The sequence below is a fragment of the Vipera berus genome, assembly GCF_964194415.1.
Source record: "Vipera berus genome assembly, chromosome: 3".
In the NCBI taxonomy this organism is placed as follows: Eukaryota; Metazoa; Chordata; class Lepidosauria; order Squamata; family Viperidae; genus Vipera; species Vipera berus.
In genome coordinates, this window is record NC_138204.1 from 86,381,883 (window position 1) to 86,403,812 (window position 21,930).

The 21,930-nt window shown below is 37.9% G+C and overlaps 1 protein-coding gene across 4 annotated transcripts in view; it reads left to right on the forward strand.

The window, feature by feature from the left end:
- DPYD (dihydropyrimidine dehydrogenase) overlaps positions 1 to 21,930 on the forward strand; it is a 611,068-nt gene that overhangs the window by 280,035 nt on the left and 309,103 nt on the right. For 3 of the 4 annotated variants that reach the window (XM_081325991.1, XM_081325993.1, XM_081325992.1), the window contains 3 exons: positions 7,050 to 7,157; positions 11,315 to 11,484; positions 17,179 to 17,389. In XM_081325991.1, coding sequence (XP_081182117.1) covers positions 7,050 to 7,157; positions 11,315 to 11,484; positions 17,179 to 17,389 — 489 coding nt within the window. Of the gene's footprint in view, positions 1 to 7,049; positions 7,158 to 11,314; positions 11,485 to 17,178; positions 17,390 to 21,930 lie in introns of those variants that run through there. The other variant, XR_014026198.1, reaches the window with a different exon arrangement.

The following is a 21,930-nucleotide window of genomic DNA, read 5'->3' on the forward strand; positions in this document are numbered from 1 at the left end:
GTTTATTTCTTTCAGTTAGGTGGGTGAAAAATGATCCCCGATCATTCCTGTATGAAACATGATTATTTCTAATTGTATAATATCTAATGTGATCCATCTTACAATTTACTAATAATGCTTGCTTTGTGCATTGTTGATATTTACCATTTCTATCCTCTGAGAATATTGAAATGATCAATGCGAGTGTAAGTAACTAGCTTTAGGCTACTTTTCAAATCTGTTCCCTACTATGAAAGTATTGCTGCCAGCATCGTTCCCTTGAGAAAGAGATAAAAACCATCTCTACTCAATCCATCTTAGCATATTAATGGTTATAGTAATAAGAATGGTGTAATAAATGGCTTACATTAAAAGAATCGGTACGAAAAACACAATTTCACTGGAAAGAAAAGAATAAACCGAACAAAATAAGACAAGAAGATGCTTCTGTAGGCTTGCTTCATTATGAATATTAGTATTGCAAGCTGTCTTTCTCCCTTCTTAAAACTCTAGCCAAATCTTCCTCAGTGACTATAACTCATTCTGCAATTTTCAACCAAGGCCACTAAACCTATATACCTCTGCAGCTCTGCTGTCCGAGTAATGAAAGCTAGGATCGCCACAGCCTAAAAGGGGACAGGTTTGCTTCATAAGCCTAAAAGGGGACAGGTTTGCTTCATTGCTGGAACTGCAATGCCTGCTTTCCAAGGCACTTCCTTGACTTGTTCCAACTTCTTAACCAAAGCGTCTGTATTTTTCCTTTAAATAGTAATTTCAGCTCTTTTTCTCTTAGATCACTAAATTGCTTCTGTCTTCTTTTGTTATATCAAATCAGGTATCTTTATTATGGCCTTTGACTAGCCTTTACAGTAAGAAAAGAGAAATAGTTTGGTGCAGCAATTCATTGTCAGGGAAAAGAAGAAAAAGAAAACAGTAATACAATAAAGCAACATATCTAATTAAAAGTTTTATACAATTGTATGACTTAATAAAGTCACTTGGCCAGTGACTTAAGTATAGAGTTAGCATCCCTTAAAAAATAAGAAACATCATGTTTGTCAGTATGACCCTCAAATGCAGAGATGATTGGGGAGACTGAAGCACATCTTGAGGCATCATAAAAAGGGCACCATATGAGGACATGGGCAAGAGTCAGTAGTGGGATTCAGCCAGTTGGCACCACTTTGGCAGAACCGGTAGCTAATTTTTGGTTGCCCAGGCCCAGAATGGACTTCCAGAAGCGGTATCCACACAGAGAACTGGTTGTTCACATATTTGAATCCCACCACTGGCAAGAATTCCTACCTTCCTGTAAAGTCCATGTAAATAAGGAATTCCATGGATCTTCTTGAAATCTTCTTAAAGGGCATCAAAATGGGTCCTAGAAAAGACCATGTATACTTGTTTAGGATTAGAAGGACATAGCCCAGAGTGGAGGGCTTGTGACTACCTGACATTTGGCAACTGAATTCAGGAGCGTTGGTGATATTATTTGGCAATCAGTGTCACCAATTCTTTCTTTTGTTATTGATTTGGCCTTCTCATGCGTTGATTGGCCTAAATGTTCCACAGAGAGGCCAAGATTGCAGATACAGTGCCAATGAGACTGGTAGCTGTCTGAGAACAGCAGAGGCCTGAGGCCTGCAGGGTCAAACATGATTCTGAATCCTGAGATTAGAACCCTGCTCCAAGCTTAATTCTGGCACGTCAGCTTCAAGTCTGCAGACTGCATTAGGGGTGCATTTTGTGATACTAAACAAAGTCCTAAGAAAATGTGAATGATTTCATAAGCTCTTAGGTTTGTATATGGGTGATTCTATCTCATACAGTAGTTGAGCAACTGTTTTATCCATAAACAGCTGACTGCCGCTGGAATGTAATTTGCTCTGTTACCTATAAAATTTAGTTATTGCTTGTGTGTGTTCTTTTGGGCAGTAGAAATGGTATAATTTACCTGAGTTGTTAATATCTTAGAGGCCTGCAATATTGTGCCCAGGTATTTAAAGCGTTTGACTTGGGAATCAATTGTGCCTTCGTCTTTTGTTGGGAAAATGAAATAAAGCATTACATTTATCACAGTTGATTCCTAATTGTCCCTCATTACAGTAGGATACCACTTTCAGCATGCCTACAGAAGATAAGGAGAGAAGAACTACATCATCAGCACAGAGTAGAATAGGGAGATGTCGATCAGGTAATTTAGGCACACAGAAATCAACTCTCTGATGGCAATGGTCTATAGCAGTGGTCCTCAACCCCGGTCCGTGGATCAGTACCGGGCTCCAGCATGCCAGCAACTGGTCCACACAAACAAGAAAAGCCCCATCCATGGGGTGCAGGCAGCACACAAAACCACACACCCTCCAGTCCACGGAAAAACCTTTCTCCACGGAACTGGTCCCTGGTGCCCAAAAGATGGGGATCTCTGATCTATAGTGCTTCATCTTAGTTGAAAATCTGGATGCTCAGGGTCAATTATTCCCTCATCTATTACCCAGGTTTAGAGTTTAGTGAACAAGGTTGCTGGCATAGAGTTTGTTAATGATGTTCAATAGACTAATTGGCCTATAATTAGCTACATCATTCCTATCATCCCTTTTATATAAAGGAACAATTATAGCTTCTCCCTAGTTCTCTGGAATCTTACTGTGTGGTTAATGTATGAGAAGGAAACCAAAGCAATGGCCCACCAATTTGGATTAGATTTAATTAGCTGGGGTGTGTTTGTGTGTGTGGTCACTCCTGGGGACTTTTGCCACAGTTAAGCTGATTAATGAGATTTTTAATTTCCTTGCACATGACTGGGGGCCACTATGGTAGTATAAATAAAGGTACATCCATCACATAGGTGTTAGCATATAGATCACAATAAAGGGTTTGGAAATGTATGCCCAGGTACTTGAAGGGATACTACAATGCAATGTGTAATGATGGTAACAAATGGGAGCAATTCATTATAGTATGTAAGGAATGATTTATGGACTTTGTAGCTCTGATTAGCTGTGACCATATTTTCTTCTGATCTTGGGTTGTTGTTTTTTTCTTCTTTCCGATCAGATCTTTCCGATCTTTTCCTGCTCCTATAAAATTTGGAATTAATCTGGTAACTTGGCATTCAGTAAGGCAGCAGAGGATTCTAACAATGCAGCTTTGGAAGCTGTGCAAGATTTGTTAAATGTAGAATCCTTTTGTCTCCTGATCAGGTCATTGTTGGCCTTTGTTACAAAAGTTTAGAGCTTAGCTATGAGATCGTGGCATACATCAAGTATTCTTGCTACTTTAGGGGACGGTTAGGTCTGAGCATGCCCTAAAATTATGGAGATTAAAAGTACGCACTTTCCACTGAGTGAAACATTAGGCTACCCTATCTTTCAAGGGAGTCATTCTATCTAACCCTGTAAGAGCTGCTGCCCATTGAGCATTTTAAATGGGCCTTAACTAAGTTCCTTGTTAAGCCTTGTCTAAATTTGCAAGAGAACATTAGGAAAAGTAGTCATTTTCAGACCTAGGAACTATGCAAGGGGCCAGATCTCTAGAAATTATTACATAACCTATAGAGGATAACTTGTAAAGTGGCCAAAAAGTATATTCTCTGGAAATTGTTTTTGACAAAGCCATTTAACATTTGCATGTTAAGCCTATTTATGAAAGGTAGCAAACTAAAGCTAGCTAGGTTATATTTTGTATCTCTGAAGGATCTGGGCAGAAACATTGGTTCAGTCACTTATTCAGGGAGACAGGCATTAAAATGTTCATAGAGAGCTTCCTTATTATAATCAACTCTTGTCTTGAAATATGCACCAGGGAACTTCCTTAGGCAAAGAATGAGGAAAGAATCGACTTGGTTAGAGATTTGGGTGACCTGGGAATGGAGTTGTTGAGGAGGAAGATGGAAATTAATACACAGTAAGGAAAATTGGTCAAAAATTAACAAAGCTGATACAGCATTCTCAAACTCAGATAGTAGCATAAAAGACAAGCAGTACTACACTCCCTCTCACAACTTCTTCAGTGTAGAATATATTCCAGAATATATTCCAGAAATCTCCCATCTTCCCAGATGGCATGGCCTTACAAGAATAATAATTTTTTAGGCATTTCACATTGCTTTTAATGATCTTTAAATTTAATTTTTTTTGGAAGGGGATTTCCAATTATGCCTACACGTGTCCTTCACAATAGCATTGTACGGCCACTGCAAAATTCTGGGAGGAGAGCCAAGCCTGCGAGAGAGGATGGCATAAGCCTCAGAGTTCATAATCTCAGCCGGCAACCACCTACATGGTATAGTGTTCCCCCAATTCCAAGGTTAGGACCAGATAAGCACAGGAGGCATAACACTCTGGATTTAGTTAAAGAGAAGTTACAGGCATCAGTAAACCTTACAACAGATGAAGAAGAACTACTGGCTCAGTTGTTTGGCACTCTGTCTACAGAAGAACAAAGAATTGCAGTCTATGCAAACTTGGAGCATTTGAATCTACTGCTGCAACTGAGTCCGTCAACACTTTATTGTACTCTAGTTTATTTATTTATTTATTTATTTATTTATTTATTTATTTATTTATTTATTAAATTTTTATACCGCCCTTCTCCCGAAGGACTCAGGGCGGTGTACAGGGCAATAAATATCAAAATATAAATACAAAAGTTAAAAAAGAAGTTAAAAAGGATTAAATAATTATGCCCAATATAATACAATAATAAAACTGTGTTAAAACTAAATCCAACCCCTAACCCATCAGACCAGGCCAGATTGTTCAAATAAATAAGTTTTTAAATCGCGCCGGAAGGAGCGAAGGTCGGGGGTCATCCGGAGCTCAACCGGCAAGCGGTTCCATAGGTCTGGCACGCCCACAGAGAAGGCCCTCCCCCTGGGGGCCACCAATCGACATTCTCTGATCGGAGGCACCCTGAGGAGGCCCACTCTGTGGGAGCGCACTGGACGGAGGGAAGTTGATGCCGGCAGCAGGTGCTGCCGTAGGTAATCCGGACCCATGCCATGTAGGGCTTTATAGGTCATTACCAGCACCTTGAATCTCACCCGGAGGGCAACTGGCAGCCAATGCAGCTCGCAGAGCAGAGTTGCCCTCCTGTTGAAATGCTAAGAAGTTCATTCTCTGGATGTTTAACATGCTTCCCCCAAATAACATAAAAAAGGTGATCCAGTCCCAAATAATTCAGATAAATGAAGGAAACACTGGATATTCAATGTACACAATCCTTCTATAACCCTCCAGATGATCACCCTACAGCAGGGGTGTCAAACTGCCGGCCCATGGGTCGGATGTGTCATCCAGAAGCCACGCCCACCCCATTGCCGGCAATGGCAAAACTGTCCCGATACGTTGTGCAATGTCGCGTGATGTCGCAAGTTTGACATGTCCGCCCTACAGGGAACAATCTACAAAGAACAGACTAGTCACAGTGCATTCCCATCCCCATTGGTTTCACCTGTATGGATCCTGGTTGTATTCATTCAATGGTTACTCCATTTGGCACTAACACTACTAACTGTTCCTCCTTGCAAATGAACTCTCTCTCCACAGAAGCCATGAATATGATCAGCCTTCTGACTCTGACCCCTAACCTGGCCTTATTTGCTTTACCCATGATACTTCTCCTTTGGAACTGTCCAGACACCATTCACCCTAACTGACTTTCTGTCTACTCTTCCGTCACTAATTTGTTCAACCCAAGTTTTGCTCCTTGTGAACAATTATCCAGAGACAGCACCCCAAGCAAACCAGCAAATTAACAACTACATTCTGCTAATCTTTTCTTAGACCATAGATGGATGAGCCCTGAAGCAATCGTACCCCAATTTGCTTGTGTTTTTGTCCCAATTCACTATGCTGTTTGTTTAGGTTAGGAGACATTGATGTTGAGGGCATTTTCAACCCCACAACTACTTCTCTCTGCTAGCTCCTGCACAACCTAGCTTCACAGGAGACAGGCGTAATGCTGGAAGTGGGTGGTCTATGTTCTGTCTTTTAAATCTCTTGGCCCCAAACTCCTCAGCTGCTGCTTTTCTTTATATTTTCTCCTCTCTCTTCATCAGCTTTCAGCAGGTTGGAGGGATAACATTGGTTTTACCAGGTCCATTTCATTGGGCATACTCAAGGGTCAAGTGCCCTTTCAGACTGTTTTCTTGGACATCTTCCTGTGGGATGAAATATAGTCAGGTTTTCATTCCTTCTGAATTTACACTTAGAGCGGTGTACAAAACAGCTCAGCTAGCACATTCTGCCCACAACATCATTTCTCCCTTTTGATTGACGCTTGAATTACACTCTTGTCAATTGCCTCACAAAAAAATCAGAGAAAATATCCTTACAATCATTAACCATATAAACGCCATTGAGACCGAAATCTTTATATAGTCCTCCCAACTTGCTTTATCTCGATTGTTTCAGATCCTATGTGTCTTCCACCAGAAACAATCTTTTTTTTAACTAAAGAAAAGTTACTTTTCTTCTCTTGACTGCTGATTGAGACTTCTAGCTAAAATAAAATGGCACCTGACACTGTCCTGAATGTTGTATAAGAGGCTTTGAGAGACCACAAAGACATTGTTTTGACACTATTGGGATTAATGTGTCATTTTTTTTGAGTTCCGTTCAAATGGGTTATATAAATCCTTCTCAAGTATCATTTATTACACTAAGCAAAAAAACCAACCAGAAGTTTTAACATATTTCCTGATGTGTATGTACAGAATATATTTTTTTTTAAAAAAATATATTTGTGTGTGTGACATCTTGTAGCAGAAAGGAACTTAAAAAAAAGTAAATCATCCCAATATATACAAAAGTGCTTATGTGGGAAAATTGTTTCCCTTTTTGTCGGACATTTAAACAAATCAATTCAACAGCAAACATGTTTATCCAAATGGGCTACTCATTTAAAGGTTTATGGTTCAAATCCTGCCTCTGCTATAAAATTACCAGAGAGAAAGAACGGGTTGCCAAAACATAAATCTTTTGAGAATTCATATGCCTTTTCAGAAAAAAAGCATATTTCCTTTTCTTTCTTTTTTTCATTTCATTGTTGAATGTTTACTGTCTTAGGTCTACCAGAACCAAAGAAAGAATCTGTATTTCAGGGATTGGGAATGGAAGAAGGATTTTATACATCAAAAGATTTCCTACCACTGGTGTCTATGGCAAGTAAACCAGGTATATACACAATGTTTTGTTTTGTTATGTTGTATATGTACAGTATTTATGTTATATTTTATATGATTTATGTGATACATTATGATTATATGATTCATTCTAATCCCCAAACAATGAAAAGAATGAGTATTGGAGAGAAACACAAAATAACCAAGGTGAGGACTCCAATTTCATTGTAGTTCAATAGCATACAGTTCAACATTTCTCCATCATTGATAAATGTATTGGGTTTTTAACTTCCATTATTCCCAGTTAATGCATGTGCAAAAAAACAGAACCATATTTTTTCAACCAGTTTCAATTCAATTTGATAAAAACAAATTTGTCATTACGATTTATTTCAGAGGAGAAAATAATTTCGAGGAACTTTTCATCATACCACTTTGTAATGCCTTAGTAAGGCCACACTTGGAATATTACATCCAGTTTTGGCCGCTACAATATAAAACAAAATGTTGAGACTCCAGAAAGAGTATAGAGAAGAGCAACAAAGATGATTGGGGGACTGGAGGCTAAAACTTATAAGGAACAGTTGCAAGAATTGGGTATGTCTAGTTTAATAAAGAAAAGGACGAGGGGAGACATGATATCATTGTTCAAATATCTCAGGGGCTGCCAAAAAGAAGAGGGAGTCAAGCTATTCTCCAAAGTGCCTGAGGGCAGGACAAGATGTAATGGATGGAAAATAATGAAGGATAGAACCAACCTAGAAATAAGGAGAAATTCCATAACAGAATAATTAATTAATGGAATGGCTTGACTTCAGAAGTTTTGTGTGCTCTACAACTGGAGATTTTTAAGAAGAGATTGTACAATCATTTGTCTGAAGTGGTATAGGGTTTCTTACTTGAGCATTGGGTTGTACTAGAAGACCACCAAGGTCCCTTCCAACTCTGTTATTCTGTTATTTCATAGACACATTCTGGTTTCTTTCAGTTACTCAGCTAAGTGGTGAGAAGGAATGACTTGTCTTTCATTCTGTAGTGCTTTTTCCAACAGGCTGCAGCATTTCTGGTTTTTTATGTAACAATAACAGTACGGCAGAGTTGGAAGGGAATACTTCTCTGCCCGAAGTATTGAAAGTCACATTTTTTTCTTCTTGTTTTTCTTCTTCCTTCCTCAGAATCTCATATTAGTCAAACAAGTTGTGACTTACAACAATTTTTAGTGACTCTTCTTAAAATTCCTATTTTCTTTCTGTACTTATTCACTTAGTGAGCTTATTGTCTGGGACAAGGTTACCTTATATTTCTCTTACAATCTCTGTTTACTCAGCAAGAAGAAATCATCCCATCACCCCCATGGGCAATTAGCTCCCAACACATCTCTTGCAATCAGTATATACCACGTTCCCCTGAAAATAAGACCTAACCCCAAATAAGCCCTAGTTAAGGCCCCATCCACCCACCCACCTCTTCCCTTTCATTCCTCTTCCAAACCAGACTCCTGGCACTTTCAGTCTCCTGGTCTCTTCACAGCTCTGTCCACACAGCCACGAAAGCGGCAGGTGGAGCCCCGGAGGGTCAGGGAGGGTGCTGAATTGAGCGGGGGTCCTGCCTGCAGAGCCCATGCCAGCTGCCCCTTCCCTGCCAGACTGGGAATGCCACTGTACTTCATTAGATGCCAGCCTTCCCTCTGGCGGGCCTGGGTAGCTGCTAGAGAGAGACGGGCCCATTTCACCACCTGGTGCCCTGGGGCCTTGTCACCTGCTTTCCAGCTCCATCGTATTTCTCTGCTGCTGTGGAGCTGGAGAAGTTGCCCCACCACTGCCCAGATGCCCTCACTTCCCCAAGCATTTCTTTGCTAACCTGCTTTTCAGTTACGCCATGTTTTTCTGTCATGTTTCTCTGCCACTATGGACAGGGAAACAAAAGAATTTTGTGGGACTAAAAAAAAAGTTCATTCAGACTTTCCAATTTCTCGAGAAAGATCTTCAACCCACTGGGCATATATGTAGTCCACTTCATTGCACCAATCCAACAATGCTGAGTGACTTACATGTATCGTATATATTGTTTTAATTGACTGTAGGTCTCATAGCATGAAAAGTTTCAGAAATATTTTACTTCTTCAAAAATAATAATTATAATTGTATGCATCTCCTAGATAAAATTAGGACATATTTGCCATATAGAAATCCAATATTCATATAAATAAATGTGGCTATAAAATAAGAGTATCTAGTGCAGGGGTCTCTAACCCTCAGGCCCTGTTAGGAACTGGGCTGCACAAGTGGCAGACAAGTGAGCAAAGCTTCATCTGCACATGCATGGGATCTAGGTTGTGCACAACACCTCCCTCCCCCCGTGTGTGGAAGAATTGTCTTCCATGACACCAGTCCCTGGTGCCAGAAAGATTGGGGGGCAATGATCTATGGGATGATTTCTGTATGTTTGTCTGAGTAAATTTTATTTTGTTTTTTACTTTACATAGAGTCAGCTTAATGATTTTTGTCCTCAAAATGGCATTTGAAGTTCTAAACCTATGCTTAGACTGATAGCACAAAAGTGAAGAATTATAGGTTATTGATATGGTAAAAACATATTCTTATGAAGAAAAATATCAGAGGTAGCTTCAGGTTATATAGGCTTACATTATTTATGTTACCATTTTAAAAATTACAATAATTTATTTAATTGTTTAAAAAGTAAAACATTACAATGATTTTAAAGTTTTTTTCCCAGTTTTTCTTAATTTTATGGTACGATGTAACCTTTTTTTCTCTACATAATGTTTTTTTTAAAATAAAATAATTGAGAAATTAATCTGGAACAGTCAGAATTATACCAAAAACCGTAATAATGTTACATTTCTGTTGAGTTGTAAACATCAAGATCATAGAACAACATTGTTCACTTTCAGGCTATGACCTTGCAGATTTATACTAAGGTTTATCTCCATTATGTCTCTGGTTGACTTCCATTCTTACACCAGCTCTTGCCAACCTAGCAATTCGAAAGCACGCAAATGCAAGTAGATAAATAGGTACCACTTAAAGTGGGAAGGTAACAGTGCTCTGTGTGCCTCCAGCATATAAGTCATTGCAGCCACATGACCACAGAAATATCTTCAGACAATACTGTCTTCCTTGGCCCCAAAACGGAGATGAGTACCACTCACTATAGTCAATCACAACAGGACAAGGGAAAGTTTTATCTTTTTCTTTTAATCTGCATATGAAATCATATTTTTAAGGATATAAGCATTTATATCCCATTGGTCTTCTGTTCAGAACACTTTATCAACATAATAAAGTGGTTTAGGGAAATGTTTCGTAAGAAAGAACTATATGGTAAGTACCGCAGATGTGTGTTAAAAGTATCTACTGATTAGAAGAAAAAAATCTATGTTAATGAGTTTTCTGTTTCCACAGTGACCAACCAGATGTCTTTCAGAAAGCCACAGACAGAATAACTTTGCATTCCCTCAACAATTGTTATAAGTGATTTCATCTTGTGTATATAACAATGTGGTATTTCCCTTGAACTGACTAATCTGGACACACTAATCTGTGTTCCAGCACAATCTGGCCCTAAAATGGGGAATAGATGTGCAGTTTTCCTTAGGCCTGCAAAATGATTTTTAGACTAAGGTGATATTATGAATAGTGGACACTAATGGGTTTTCTTCCTTGAATTTCTCTAATTCCCTTTTATATGTGGTCTAAATTGGTGCTGAAACTTTTTAGATAAAATCTGAAGGAGAAACTGGTGTTGTCAAAGATAGACTCCAGTTATGGACAGAACATCTTGTAGCATGGATTTTTTCCCCCCTTTTTCATTTCTCAAATAATTGTGATGCTGACAAGAGAGGAGTCAGAGGCTTAATTTTTTGAACACAACAATCTTGAGTCGGTTGCATTCAATCTGACAAGGCTGTACAATTTCTTCTTTTCCCCCCAAGTGCATTATACTTTATTTCCTGCCAAGACAGGAAGGCAGTGCTACTAAAGGTACTGACTATGAAATTACATGTATGAGCATATCTTAAAAGTGGGAATAAAACTCTCAATGAAGCAGAATAATTTGATAGTTACTCTCCATGCTTGGAAACGGCAAGATGCAATTTTACACTGCTTCGAGTACAAGTGTCGTTTGAGCTGTCATGCAGAAATAGTTTTTTCTCCTTGAAAATGGGGTTTTCCTTTCATCATTCAGGAATATGCGGCTGTCGCTCTTCATTGCCATCAATACAGGGAACCGTGATTGTTCTTGGAGCAGGTGATACTGCCTTTGATTGTGCAACATCAGCTTTGCGCTGCGGAGCTCAACGTGTTTTTGTGGTCTTCAGGAAAGGATTTACTAATATACGGGCTGTCCCGGAAGAGGTAAATTTCACGACATTGCAGGGAGGGGACATATTAATAAAAATACTTGAAAGTACAACGTGCTGATTTATTATTATTTTGCTTAGGCCCAAACTACATATTGCACACAGTCTGTGCAACAACTCCACAATTTTAGAAATAGAAAGAAACCAAGCAAAAAGTCTAAATAACAATTTTTGCAAAGAAAAACACAGCAGAATGAGGGCTGGCCTACAAGCAAAGCACCACCAGTGCTTATTCCCTGTCCTGATTGTTCTTTCAGGCCACTGTGTAGAAATAAAAAGAAGTAATATTGTTGAAAGGAGTGGGAACAATCCAGTCCTAAATCTCTGGAACATAACTCATTTCATTTTTTCTATACGTAGCTCTAGTAAACCCAGTTCAGAAAGTGTTGGTCCTGTTGATTCTTTCATAGTCATGAATGCAATAAATTATACATTTGTCATTGTATATAAAAACTTCATATCAAAATCATATCTTGAATACATAGAATAAACTGTCTGCACACATAAACACGGAGCTTAATATTGAAATTGACTAGTCCTTCACCATAATTTTCTTATCTTGTAATGATGGACTATCCTTGTAAGGTTGTTCGGACTGTTTGGTCACTGTGACTTTTCACAGATTTTGATCTGATCAATACTACAATAATTTAACGTGTGGACGTAGCATATTTGTAACTCAGCTTCCTTGTTTTTTTTCTTTCCAAAACTTCTTAGCTTTAGAAACTTACTAAAGTGCATAAGAATGTACTTTAGGGGGCAAAATTATGAATGAGGAAGGTGATACTGATCAAACCTGAATCATCCATCATGATAACGACAGTACATTCTAAAGTTAATTCACCTTGCTACCTATCAGAATTGAAGTGCTTTTAAATGGAGAGGAATTACACTGCAACAGATATGATGAAAGTGCCCAGTTTCATGAACACATCCAAGTTTAGCAAGCCTGTAAGTTAAGGTTCATCAATCAAATAAATCTGTGGCTTTAGACAATCCAGATAGTCCTCAACATATAACCACAATTGAGCCCAAAATTTCTGTTGTTAAGTCAGATAGTTATGAAGTGAATTTTGCCTAATTTTAGGACCCTTTTAGCCACAGTTGTTAAGTGAATCACTGCAGTTGTTAAGTTAGTAACATGCTTGTTAAGTGGATCTGGCTTCCCCATTGACTTTGTTTGTCAGAAGGTCACATGATCCTGGGACACTGTAATGGTGATAAATACATGCCAGCTGCCAAACATCCAAATTTTGATCACATGATCATGGGAATACTGCCATGGCCATAAGTGTGAAAAATGGTCATAAGTCACTTTTTTCAGTGCTGTTGTAACTTCGAACAGTCAGTAAATGAACTGTTGTAAGTCAACGACTACCTTTATATATATTTTTGATTTTTATCTATTTATCAAATTATATCCTGCCTTCCCTCCAGCAGTTCAAGATAGTGTATGTCACATTGTCTTCTCTGATTTCACCTACTCCACGTAATTTTGGAAGATAGATAGGACTGAAGAAGTCACTGACGTATTACACAATAATATGTACTGAAGATCAGCCAGAAATTGTAGATCTGTGTGTGAAATCATAGATCTTTAGAAATTAAAATAGTGAATTTAGGAGTAAAATGCAAATATTTCAAACTATAATTTAATTTGGAATTAAATTTGCAGTTCCTGTAAACTATATATACTGAGCTGCTGATTGGGAGTTTATAATCATTTGCCTTATCATGAAAGCATTTTAGCTTCAGTTTTAATTATTGCAATATGATCGAATGTCTTTGCTATAATTTATATGGTACATACCATGAAGTACTGCATAATTTACATTAATGAGACACTGAATATGCCCCAGCTAGAAAATATATGGGGAAATAGCCCACTCCCTTCAGTAATAGATACACAAGGGAGAGAGAGGCAACTTAAAGAAAGAAATAAGATTTCAAGATACACAGTTCATATTTTGAAGTGTTTGTCATAGTATTAAAATTTAGGGAAAGATGATTTGGAACAAGTATAATAAATACATTAATTAATTCAGTACCACTCTAATTACATCCCACTAGTCTTTGTCTGAATAACTTTCCTATCACAGGAGAATAAATATTGTTTGGAAACGACAAACTTTTCGCCTAAAATATTAACTAACTTTAATTCTCTCTCTCTCTCTCTCTCTCTCTCTCTCTCTCTCTCTCTCTCTCTCTCTCTCTCTCTCTCTCTCTCTCTCTCTCTCTCTCTCTCTCTCTCTCTCTCTCTCTCTCTCAAACAGTCCTCTACAAACAGTTCAGTCAGCAAAATCAAATAATTTCAAATATGGAATATGACTGAACACAACTTTTTTTGCATGTCATGGACAAAGCCATTAGAGTGTGACACCTTTAACTATGAGTATCCTAATTGCTATTGTGATTATATATCACCCTTTCTATTAGCACAGTTATAATTTCCACATCATAAGTGAAAAGAAACACAATGAAGTGCAATATTTTTTCCACGAATAGATTTTAAGTTCCATATCTAATTTGTCATCATCTTTTTTTTTGTTGCTTGCCCATTTTTTTCCCCCTGAAAACTTTTCTATGCTGTGTTAACACTGAAATAATTAGCAACTTGTATGTTTGCAACAAAATGCTTTCCTGATTGCCAGGCCTTTCACAGCATGCCAGATGAGAAAACATTATGGAAGAAAAATAATTGGTTGCTTAGAGAGATGGAGGAAAGTGGGGGACTGACTTTGTTTCTTTATCTTATCTGTGTAGCTTGGCAGGGATCACCATCCTTCCTATTCCCTTTTCTTCTTCATTAATATGGAGAGCAGAGAGCTGGCCAGGCAATTGCTGGAAGTAACTGGTAGGAAAATGCTAACAGCCTTTAGTTCATCCCTATTCAATGTTTATAATCCCAGCTGACCAAAATAACATTACTGCCTGAAGCAGAGATGAAGTTTGTCTTCCCTCCATACATGGAACCAAGACTGAACCCTGTGCTCCCCAAATTATCCAGAATTTGGTAAAAGTGATTTTTCTTTGGATAATGGCATGCAAACCATTATCCAATCACAACAGGGACATTTAAATTGACTCAAAGTGTTCGACCTATGTTGGGTAAAAAGACTTTCTGATAAGTGCTTTGGGTAAGGAAAGAAAAAGTACTGGTTTAATCTGTCTTTTTTATTTATTAGTTAAATTTATACAGCCCACCCATCTCACTACCATGACTTTGGGCAGCTTACAAATAAAAAAACAACAGAAGAATAGAATCACAAAAACCATTCAAAACCATACAACTATTAAAAGTCATAAACCCATAATGTGTGGGACAGTACCATTCATTTTCCTGATAGGCTTTTCACAAACCTAACTACTGTATATCCCTAGGCCAAAGGAGAAAGCCATATTTTGAGGCTCTTCTGGAAGATCTGGGATAATCCCATGTCAAGGGAAATAAGGAGGTTTTTTCCCCTTTAATTTTACTCTAGTTTCCGCTCCTAATAGGTCTGGTGGTCTGCCATTCATGTATTAACCAAGGTTCTGTCTTTGCCTAGTATTGGTGAGATCAGTCACAGTTGGCTACATAGTGCCATCATATATGAATTACTATTTTATTATTTCAGGTGTTCTTGCTTTGTTTTGTTTTTTGCTGCATGTAAAATTGCACTGTGGATATAGAAGGCTGTGTGCTTGTGGGTCCCCCCCCCCCTCACTGTAGCAATTTCAAGAAATGCAGCTACTGGAATGTTCATGCTTCCAAGTTTAGGATCTAGTCTTTTGTGATCTCACCTTTCTGAAGCTATTTCAAATTGTGGCTTCATATATCACATATTCTCCTGATTTAACACTAAATTGTGCGTTGCTGTTAAGCTGGCAAAAGAAAGATATGCCTCCTTGAAGATTTTCTTTAAGTAGAAAAAATATCTCAATTTTTCATTCCTTGAGGGGAATGGTAGCTAACTGGTTCTAGAGATGCTATACTGAAAGATTCCGAAATTCAAGACAATGCATAGCTCTGTGCCCTGTATCCAAAGAAATTAAATCAAATTTGCCCTGGTGTTGTCCTTCCTTGCAAAAATGATTCTATGCAGAGTTTGAATATTAGTTTGTACTTTAATTGGCACCTTTATGCACATGTTTCTTTCTGTCTGCTCTGTTGCTGAGCTAGGTTCTCAAAGAAATCCAACAGAAGTTGGACATTACAAATTAAATTTCACTGCTTTTGTTTGCAGCCACTACTACTTTTATGACATTGCTATTAATAATAGAATCACACAGTTGGAAGGATCTTCAAAGGCCATTTGGTCCACTAGAATACCGGATGTCTGACAAATGGTCATCCAGCCTCTGTTTGAAGAACTGTAATGATACCTATGCATGTACAGTATATTTAGAGTGAGAGGTCTACAAAAAGAAAGTGATGAGCAAAAGCTTTTATTATTTTATTTGTATCCCACCTCTATTATTTTTTACAGATGCCTCAAGGCACCAAACATAATGACCATAGCTTCCTCCTCTTATTTTCCCCACAACAAAAACATTGTGAGCTGGGTTGGGCCGAGAAAGAGTGACTGGCCGAAAGCCACTCAGCTGGGTTTCATGGCTAAAACGGGACTTGAACTCATGGTCTCCTGCTTTCTAGCCTGGTGATTTAGCCACTAGTCCAAACTGGCTGTCTCACTGATTCAGCAAAGGGTTCGGTGAGAGAATATGATACATTATTTAAAGGTTTTCTAAAGAAATAGCCCCATTCTGCCTAAACTGGGAAATGTCCCCTTAAGTTTCAGATCAGTTACTTACATATATGTTGAAATACCATGTTGGTCTGAAAATATAGTATCCTATAGTTGAGAAAAACCTGAACATGGATCATGTCAATTTCCCATTCTCAACAATAGCAACAAAAAACCTGGGTTTAATTTCTTTAAATACACTTCTTTAGGGAGAATCAAAGAAATTGTAGCTACTTGAAATAGGAACTGGTAAGATTGTAACTATTTGTCATAGAGCCTAAACTCCCTTTTTTACAACCCTGTAATCGCTTAATTTGGGGTTGAGTCAGGGTAACTGGATGTAGCTGAGGCCTTACCGGCCAGATGCCCTTCTTAATGCCTAATCTTAGAGTTCACAACAGCTATTTTTTTTTTTGCCTCCTAAGAGAGAAACATCTGCTGCTACCTAGGATTGAATCTCAACTTTAGCAAAAGTAGTTAGAAGTTAACTTTCAAATACAAAGTGAAAAATGAATGACTAAAATACTTCTGTCCATTTTTTTTTCATTGAAATCATTTGTAGATTTTGAAATTTGGGCACCTCAGCCAGTATTTCATAGTGAAATTTATGTACGCATACTTGATTGTTCTAGCATTGATTGGATAGCTTTATTTTAATTCACTTTTTTTTAGTAATGAAGAGTAAGGTAAATATTTTTCATAAAATCAAACTAATTTTCGCTTGTGGTTTAAAATACAAAAGTCTTTTAACAGATGTTAATAACTAAAAAAAAACCCCACTCCTCCAGAAAACTGGTTGTCACATATTATTTGAGCTAGTTTTCATTTAATCAAAATATAACATTATTAATGTAGTATTGGAATTATAGAAAAAAGTTCAAGGAAACATTATAAGACCAACAATTATATATTAAACATTTTTTTTCCTATAAATTGTACATAATTTTATTTTTGTTTTCCAGATGGAGCTTGCAAAGGAAGAAAAGTGTGAATTTCTACCTTTTCTTTCTCCTCAGAAGGTTGTAATAAAAGGAGGAAAAATTGTTGCTATGGAATTTCTCCGGACTGAGCAAGATGAGGATGGAAATTGGAATGAAGACAAGGAGCAAACTGTCCGTCTGAGAGCAGATATAGTGATTAGTGCCTTCGGTGCAACCTTAAATGATGCTAAAGGTATTTCTTAGTCACAAGGTTTTATGAATCAGCCACAGTCAAGCATGTAACATTCCAGAGGGAAAGTTAAGCTTATAAGTAGTCCTCAACTTACGATTGGTTTCTTAGTGACCATTTGAAATTATGATGGATCTCCACAATGCTACTTATGAACCATTTTCAAAGTTACAACTGCTGCTTCCTCCCACAGTCACGTGATTACACTCTGGGCACCTGGCAACTAGCTCACCTTTATGACCGGTTGCAGCATCCCACAATCACATGACCACAATTTGCAGTGCTTTTTGCTGGTTTCTGGGTTTATTTCACAAAAATCCCCATAAAGGAAAATGGATTCGCTTAACAACCACAGTGTTTGCTTAATGACCACCACAAAAGATATCAAAAAATTGGTTCTGGTTCTGTAATGGCTCAATTTACAACCGCAAGACTTATGACTGTAATCTGGGCTCAGTTATAGTGATGAGTTGAGAATTACCCATGTACCTTTTTTTCCCCTCATTGCTTAAAAGGCATTTAATAAGAGGGACTGTCCTCTGATGTGTATTTCATTTATTAAAGCCAAATGTTGGAACATCTGAAATGAACACATTTCAAATAGCTAAAAATATATGTGTGAAAGACTATTACCTTTTTAAAATAGCCAATAGTTTTTTTATTACTTTATTCATGAATAGCATACTTGCTGTGTTAACCCCTTCAATAACCTTATATAGAAAACCAAGAAATCACACTTATCTGAACCAACTTTGCTTCAAACCAAGATTTAGATATAATATATATTATATAATATATAATTTTATTACATATGAATCCTGCCTTTTCTCTGAGAACCTGAGGTAAAATAATGTATCCTTTTATTTTACCCTCACCACAATAGTCCTACGATATAACAGTCTGAGAATCGTTCAGTGAATTCCTTATTCAAAGAGTGACTTGAACATACAGGTAAAACTCAAAAAATTAGAATATCATGCAAAAGTTTATTTATTTCAGTAATGCAACTTAAAAGGGGAAACTAATATATGAGATAGACTCATTACATGCAAAGCAAGATAGTTCAAGCCGTGATTTGTCATAATTGTGATGATTATGGCGTACAGCTCATGAAAACCCCAAATCCACAATCTCAGAAAATTAGAATATTACATGCAATCAATAAAACAAGGAGTGTACATACAACAATATTGGACCTCTGAAAAGTATAAGCATGCATATGTACTCAGTACTTGGTTTAGGCCCCCTTTGCAGCAATTACTGTCTCAGTGCGGCGTGGCATGGAAGCTATCAGCCTGTGGCACTGCTGAGGTGTTATGGAAGACCAGGATGCTTCAATAGTGGCCTTCAGCTCTTCTGCATTGTTCGGTCTCATGTCTCTCATCTTTCCCTTTGCAATGCCCCATAGATTCTCTATGGGGTTCAGGTCAGGCGAGTTTGCTGGCCAATCAAGCACAGTAATCCCACGGTCATTGAACCAGGTTTTGGTGCTTTTGGCAGTGTGGGCAGGTGCCAAGTCCTGCTGGAAAATGAAGCCACATCCCCATAAAGCTCGTCTGCGGAAGGAAGCATGAAGTGCTCCAAAATCTCCTGGTAGATGGCTGTGTTGACCCTGGACTTAATGAAGCACAGTGGACCAACACCAGCAGATGACATGGCTCCCCAAATCAACACAGACTGTGGAAACTTCACACTGGACTTCAAGCATCTTGCAGTGTGTGCCTCTCCATTCTTCCTCCAGACTCTGGGTCCTTGGTTTCCAAATGAGATGCAAAAGTTGCTCTCATCAGAAAAGAGGACTTTGGACCACTGAGCAACAGACCAGGTCTGTTTTTCCTTAGCCCAGGTAAGATGCTTCTGACGTTTGTTGTTCAGGACCAGCTTGACAAAAGGAATATGACATTTAAAGCCCATGTCCAGGATCCGTCTCTGTGTGGTGGCTCTTGATGCACTGACTCCAGCCTCAGTCCACTCCTTGTGAAAGTCCCCAACACTTTTGAATGGCCTTTTCCTGACAATCCTCTCCAGGCTGCGGTCATCCCTGCTGCTTGTGCACCTTTTTCTTCCACACTTTTCCCTTCCACATAACTTTCTATTAATGTGCTTTGATACAGCACTTTGGGAACATCCAACTTCTTTTGCAATTACCTTTTGAGGCTTTCCCTCCTTATGGAGGGTGTCAATGATGGTTTTCTGCACAACTGTCAGGTCAGCAGTCTTCCCCATGATTGTAATTCCTACTGAACCAGACTGAGAGACCATTTAAAGGCTCAGGAACCCTTTGCAGGTGTTATGGCTTAATTAGCTGATTAGAGTGGGGCACTTTGAGCCTAGAATATTGCACCTTTTCACAATATTCTAATTTACTGAGATTGTGGATTTGGGGTTTTCATGAGCTGTACGCCATGATCATCACAATTATGACAAATCACGGCTTGAACTATCTTGCTTTGCATGTAATGAGTCTATCTCATATATTAGTTTCCCCTTTTAAGTTGCATTACTGAAATAAATGAACTTTTGCACGATATTCTAATTTTTCGAGTTTCACCTGTAAGTATTCTTAAATAAAAACCAAGACCTCATTTATTATATTATAGTGTACTGTCTCTGCCTGGATCTACTTGATTTGCAGTGGCTCAAAGCTGTGTACTGACATCACTGCAATAAGCTTCTTTTGTCAAAAATGGGCAGGCAACATATACTCCTCTTTTTATTTTTAACTTCTAATTCCCATCAGTCAGTTAAAGATGAGAAATGATGGGAATTGCATCCCAAGCACACCTGGACACGTTTCTCTGTCAACAAAGAAGACAATAAGCCTGAATCCCACATACAAGAAGAGCAAATGCTTTAGGAGACCTAAATAGCATACTCATCTGTAATCATTTTTCCTGTGCTCTTTCAGAATAAATAAAATTAAATCAAATGGATTTTTCATTTGGTTTATTTTTTTTCTTTTATCAAGAAATGAATGCATAGTTCTAATGCTGAAAATGATGGATGTTTAGAGCGATGAAATATGGCTCTTTTTCCTTTCCTTTCCTTTCTTTCCTTTTTACATTTTGCTTCCTGATGCCCCAAAATTTTGTTTCAAGGAAGATTTATTTGAGGTTGATGTCTGAAAAGATTCAGGCATTTGAACCTTAATAGAAGTTTTGACCGTTGACGTTTAATTAGGTCTTATAAAAGCATATTTGACTACTCCTTGGAAAGTTCACCATATTACTTTGCTAGTATCTATGCTCTCAGCCAGCAGTATTGCAATATCAATCAGTTTAGTAGTCTTCCTCTGTTTATCCTCTTTTATTGTAGCCTAGGGGTGAACACAGCAACTAATGCTGAATCCAGCACCATGATTAAATCTCAGCTTTCATTAAAAAACGTTGTGAGATTTTGCAGAGGATCAATTTGATGCTGTGGCTTACCATAATCAATAGATTTTTTTTTATTGGAACCTAGCAAGCCATTTTAGGGCATTGGGAGTAGCAATGTAGAGTTTTGGGTCTGAGATATATTATGACTTTATGGATGGTCTCTATGCACAGCCCACCAGAAAATACAGTTCTCTGCCATATATCAGTTTTCTAGCATATCATTTGGTACCATGCTATTTGATATTCTAATATACTTTGTTGTGGCAATAAAACATGCAGTTTTCATGGTTGAAACATTCAGAGATAGCATTTCTGATGGTAATAGCAAGGTAGGAGACAAATCTTAAGCAAAGTTTAAATATTAGGCGAACACAAGATAACCTAATTTAAAGAAAGTATATTGTAATTCTTCTGTACTGTATAATAACTATATACTATTAAAATTGTTGCTCCCATAACTTTTAACTGGTTGAAATGGTGCATCAAAGGGCAACCTTTGAACCAAGGTATCTCAAATAGGCTAACTTCCAGAATGTGTCCAAAATCAAGGGCCCATGACTCCCAAGGGAATGAAATTTGGGAATGTTTTGGCTGCTTCACTGCTGCTGGCCTGCTGCTGCTTCAGGTCTGCCATGCTTCTGAGGGAACATTTAGAGTGTTTCATGACAGTTTCTCAGCCACTCTCATAATCCCTTGATCCTTTGAAGTTGGAAGTTGCTCCAGGTTCCACTATTTTTTTTCCTATTCTTGATTATTCTGTTTCTCTGTTTAGGTAAGGAAATAACTCTGAAATGAAGACCCAACAAGGCCTGGATTGTCTAGTAACATATAGGGGAAGTCTCCTCTATTGAGCTACTGGTCTACCTGTTTTGTTCAGGATTATATACATTAATTTGTAGGGTGCCTCTGAAATTGACTGAAAGCCTTGCAGACATTCTCAAAAAATTGTCGATATAATGTATAATTAAACACAAAATCAGTGCTTTAAAAATTAGCTGGGTTGAATCCAGTAGAAGCTTTTTATCTCCTCTGTTGCTATTGCAGGCAGAGAATACCAGGATCATACAGAAACGTATGATTAACTTATTGCTTGTATGTTCCTGTTTCTTTTTTAAAAAAATCATATAATTGTTATATATTTATGTAATATATGTAATTGATTAATTT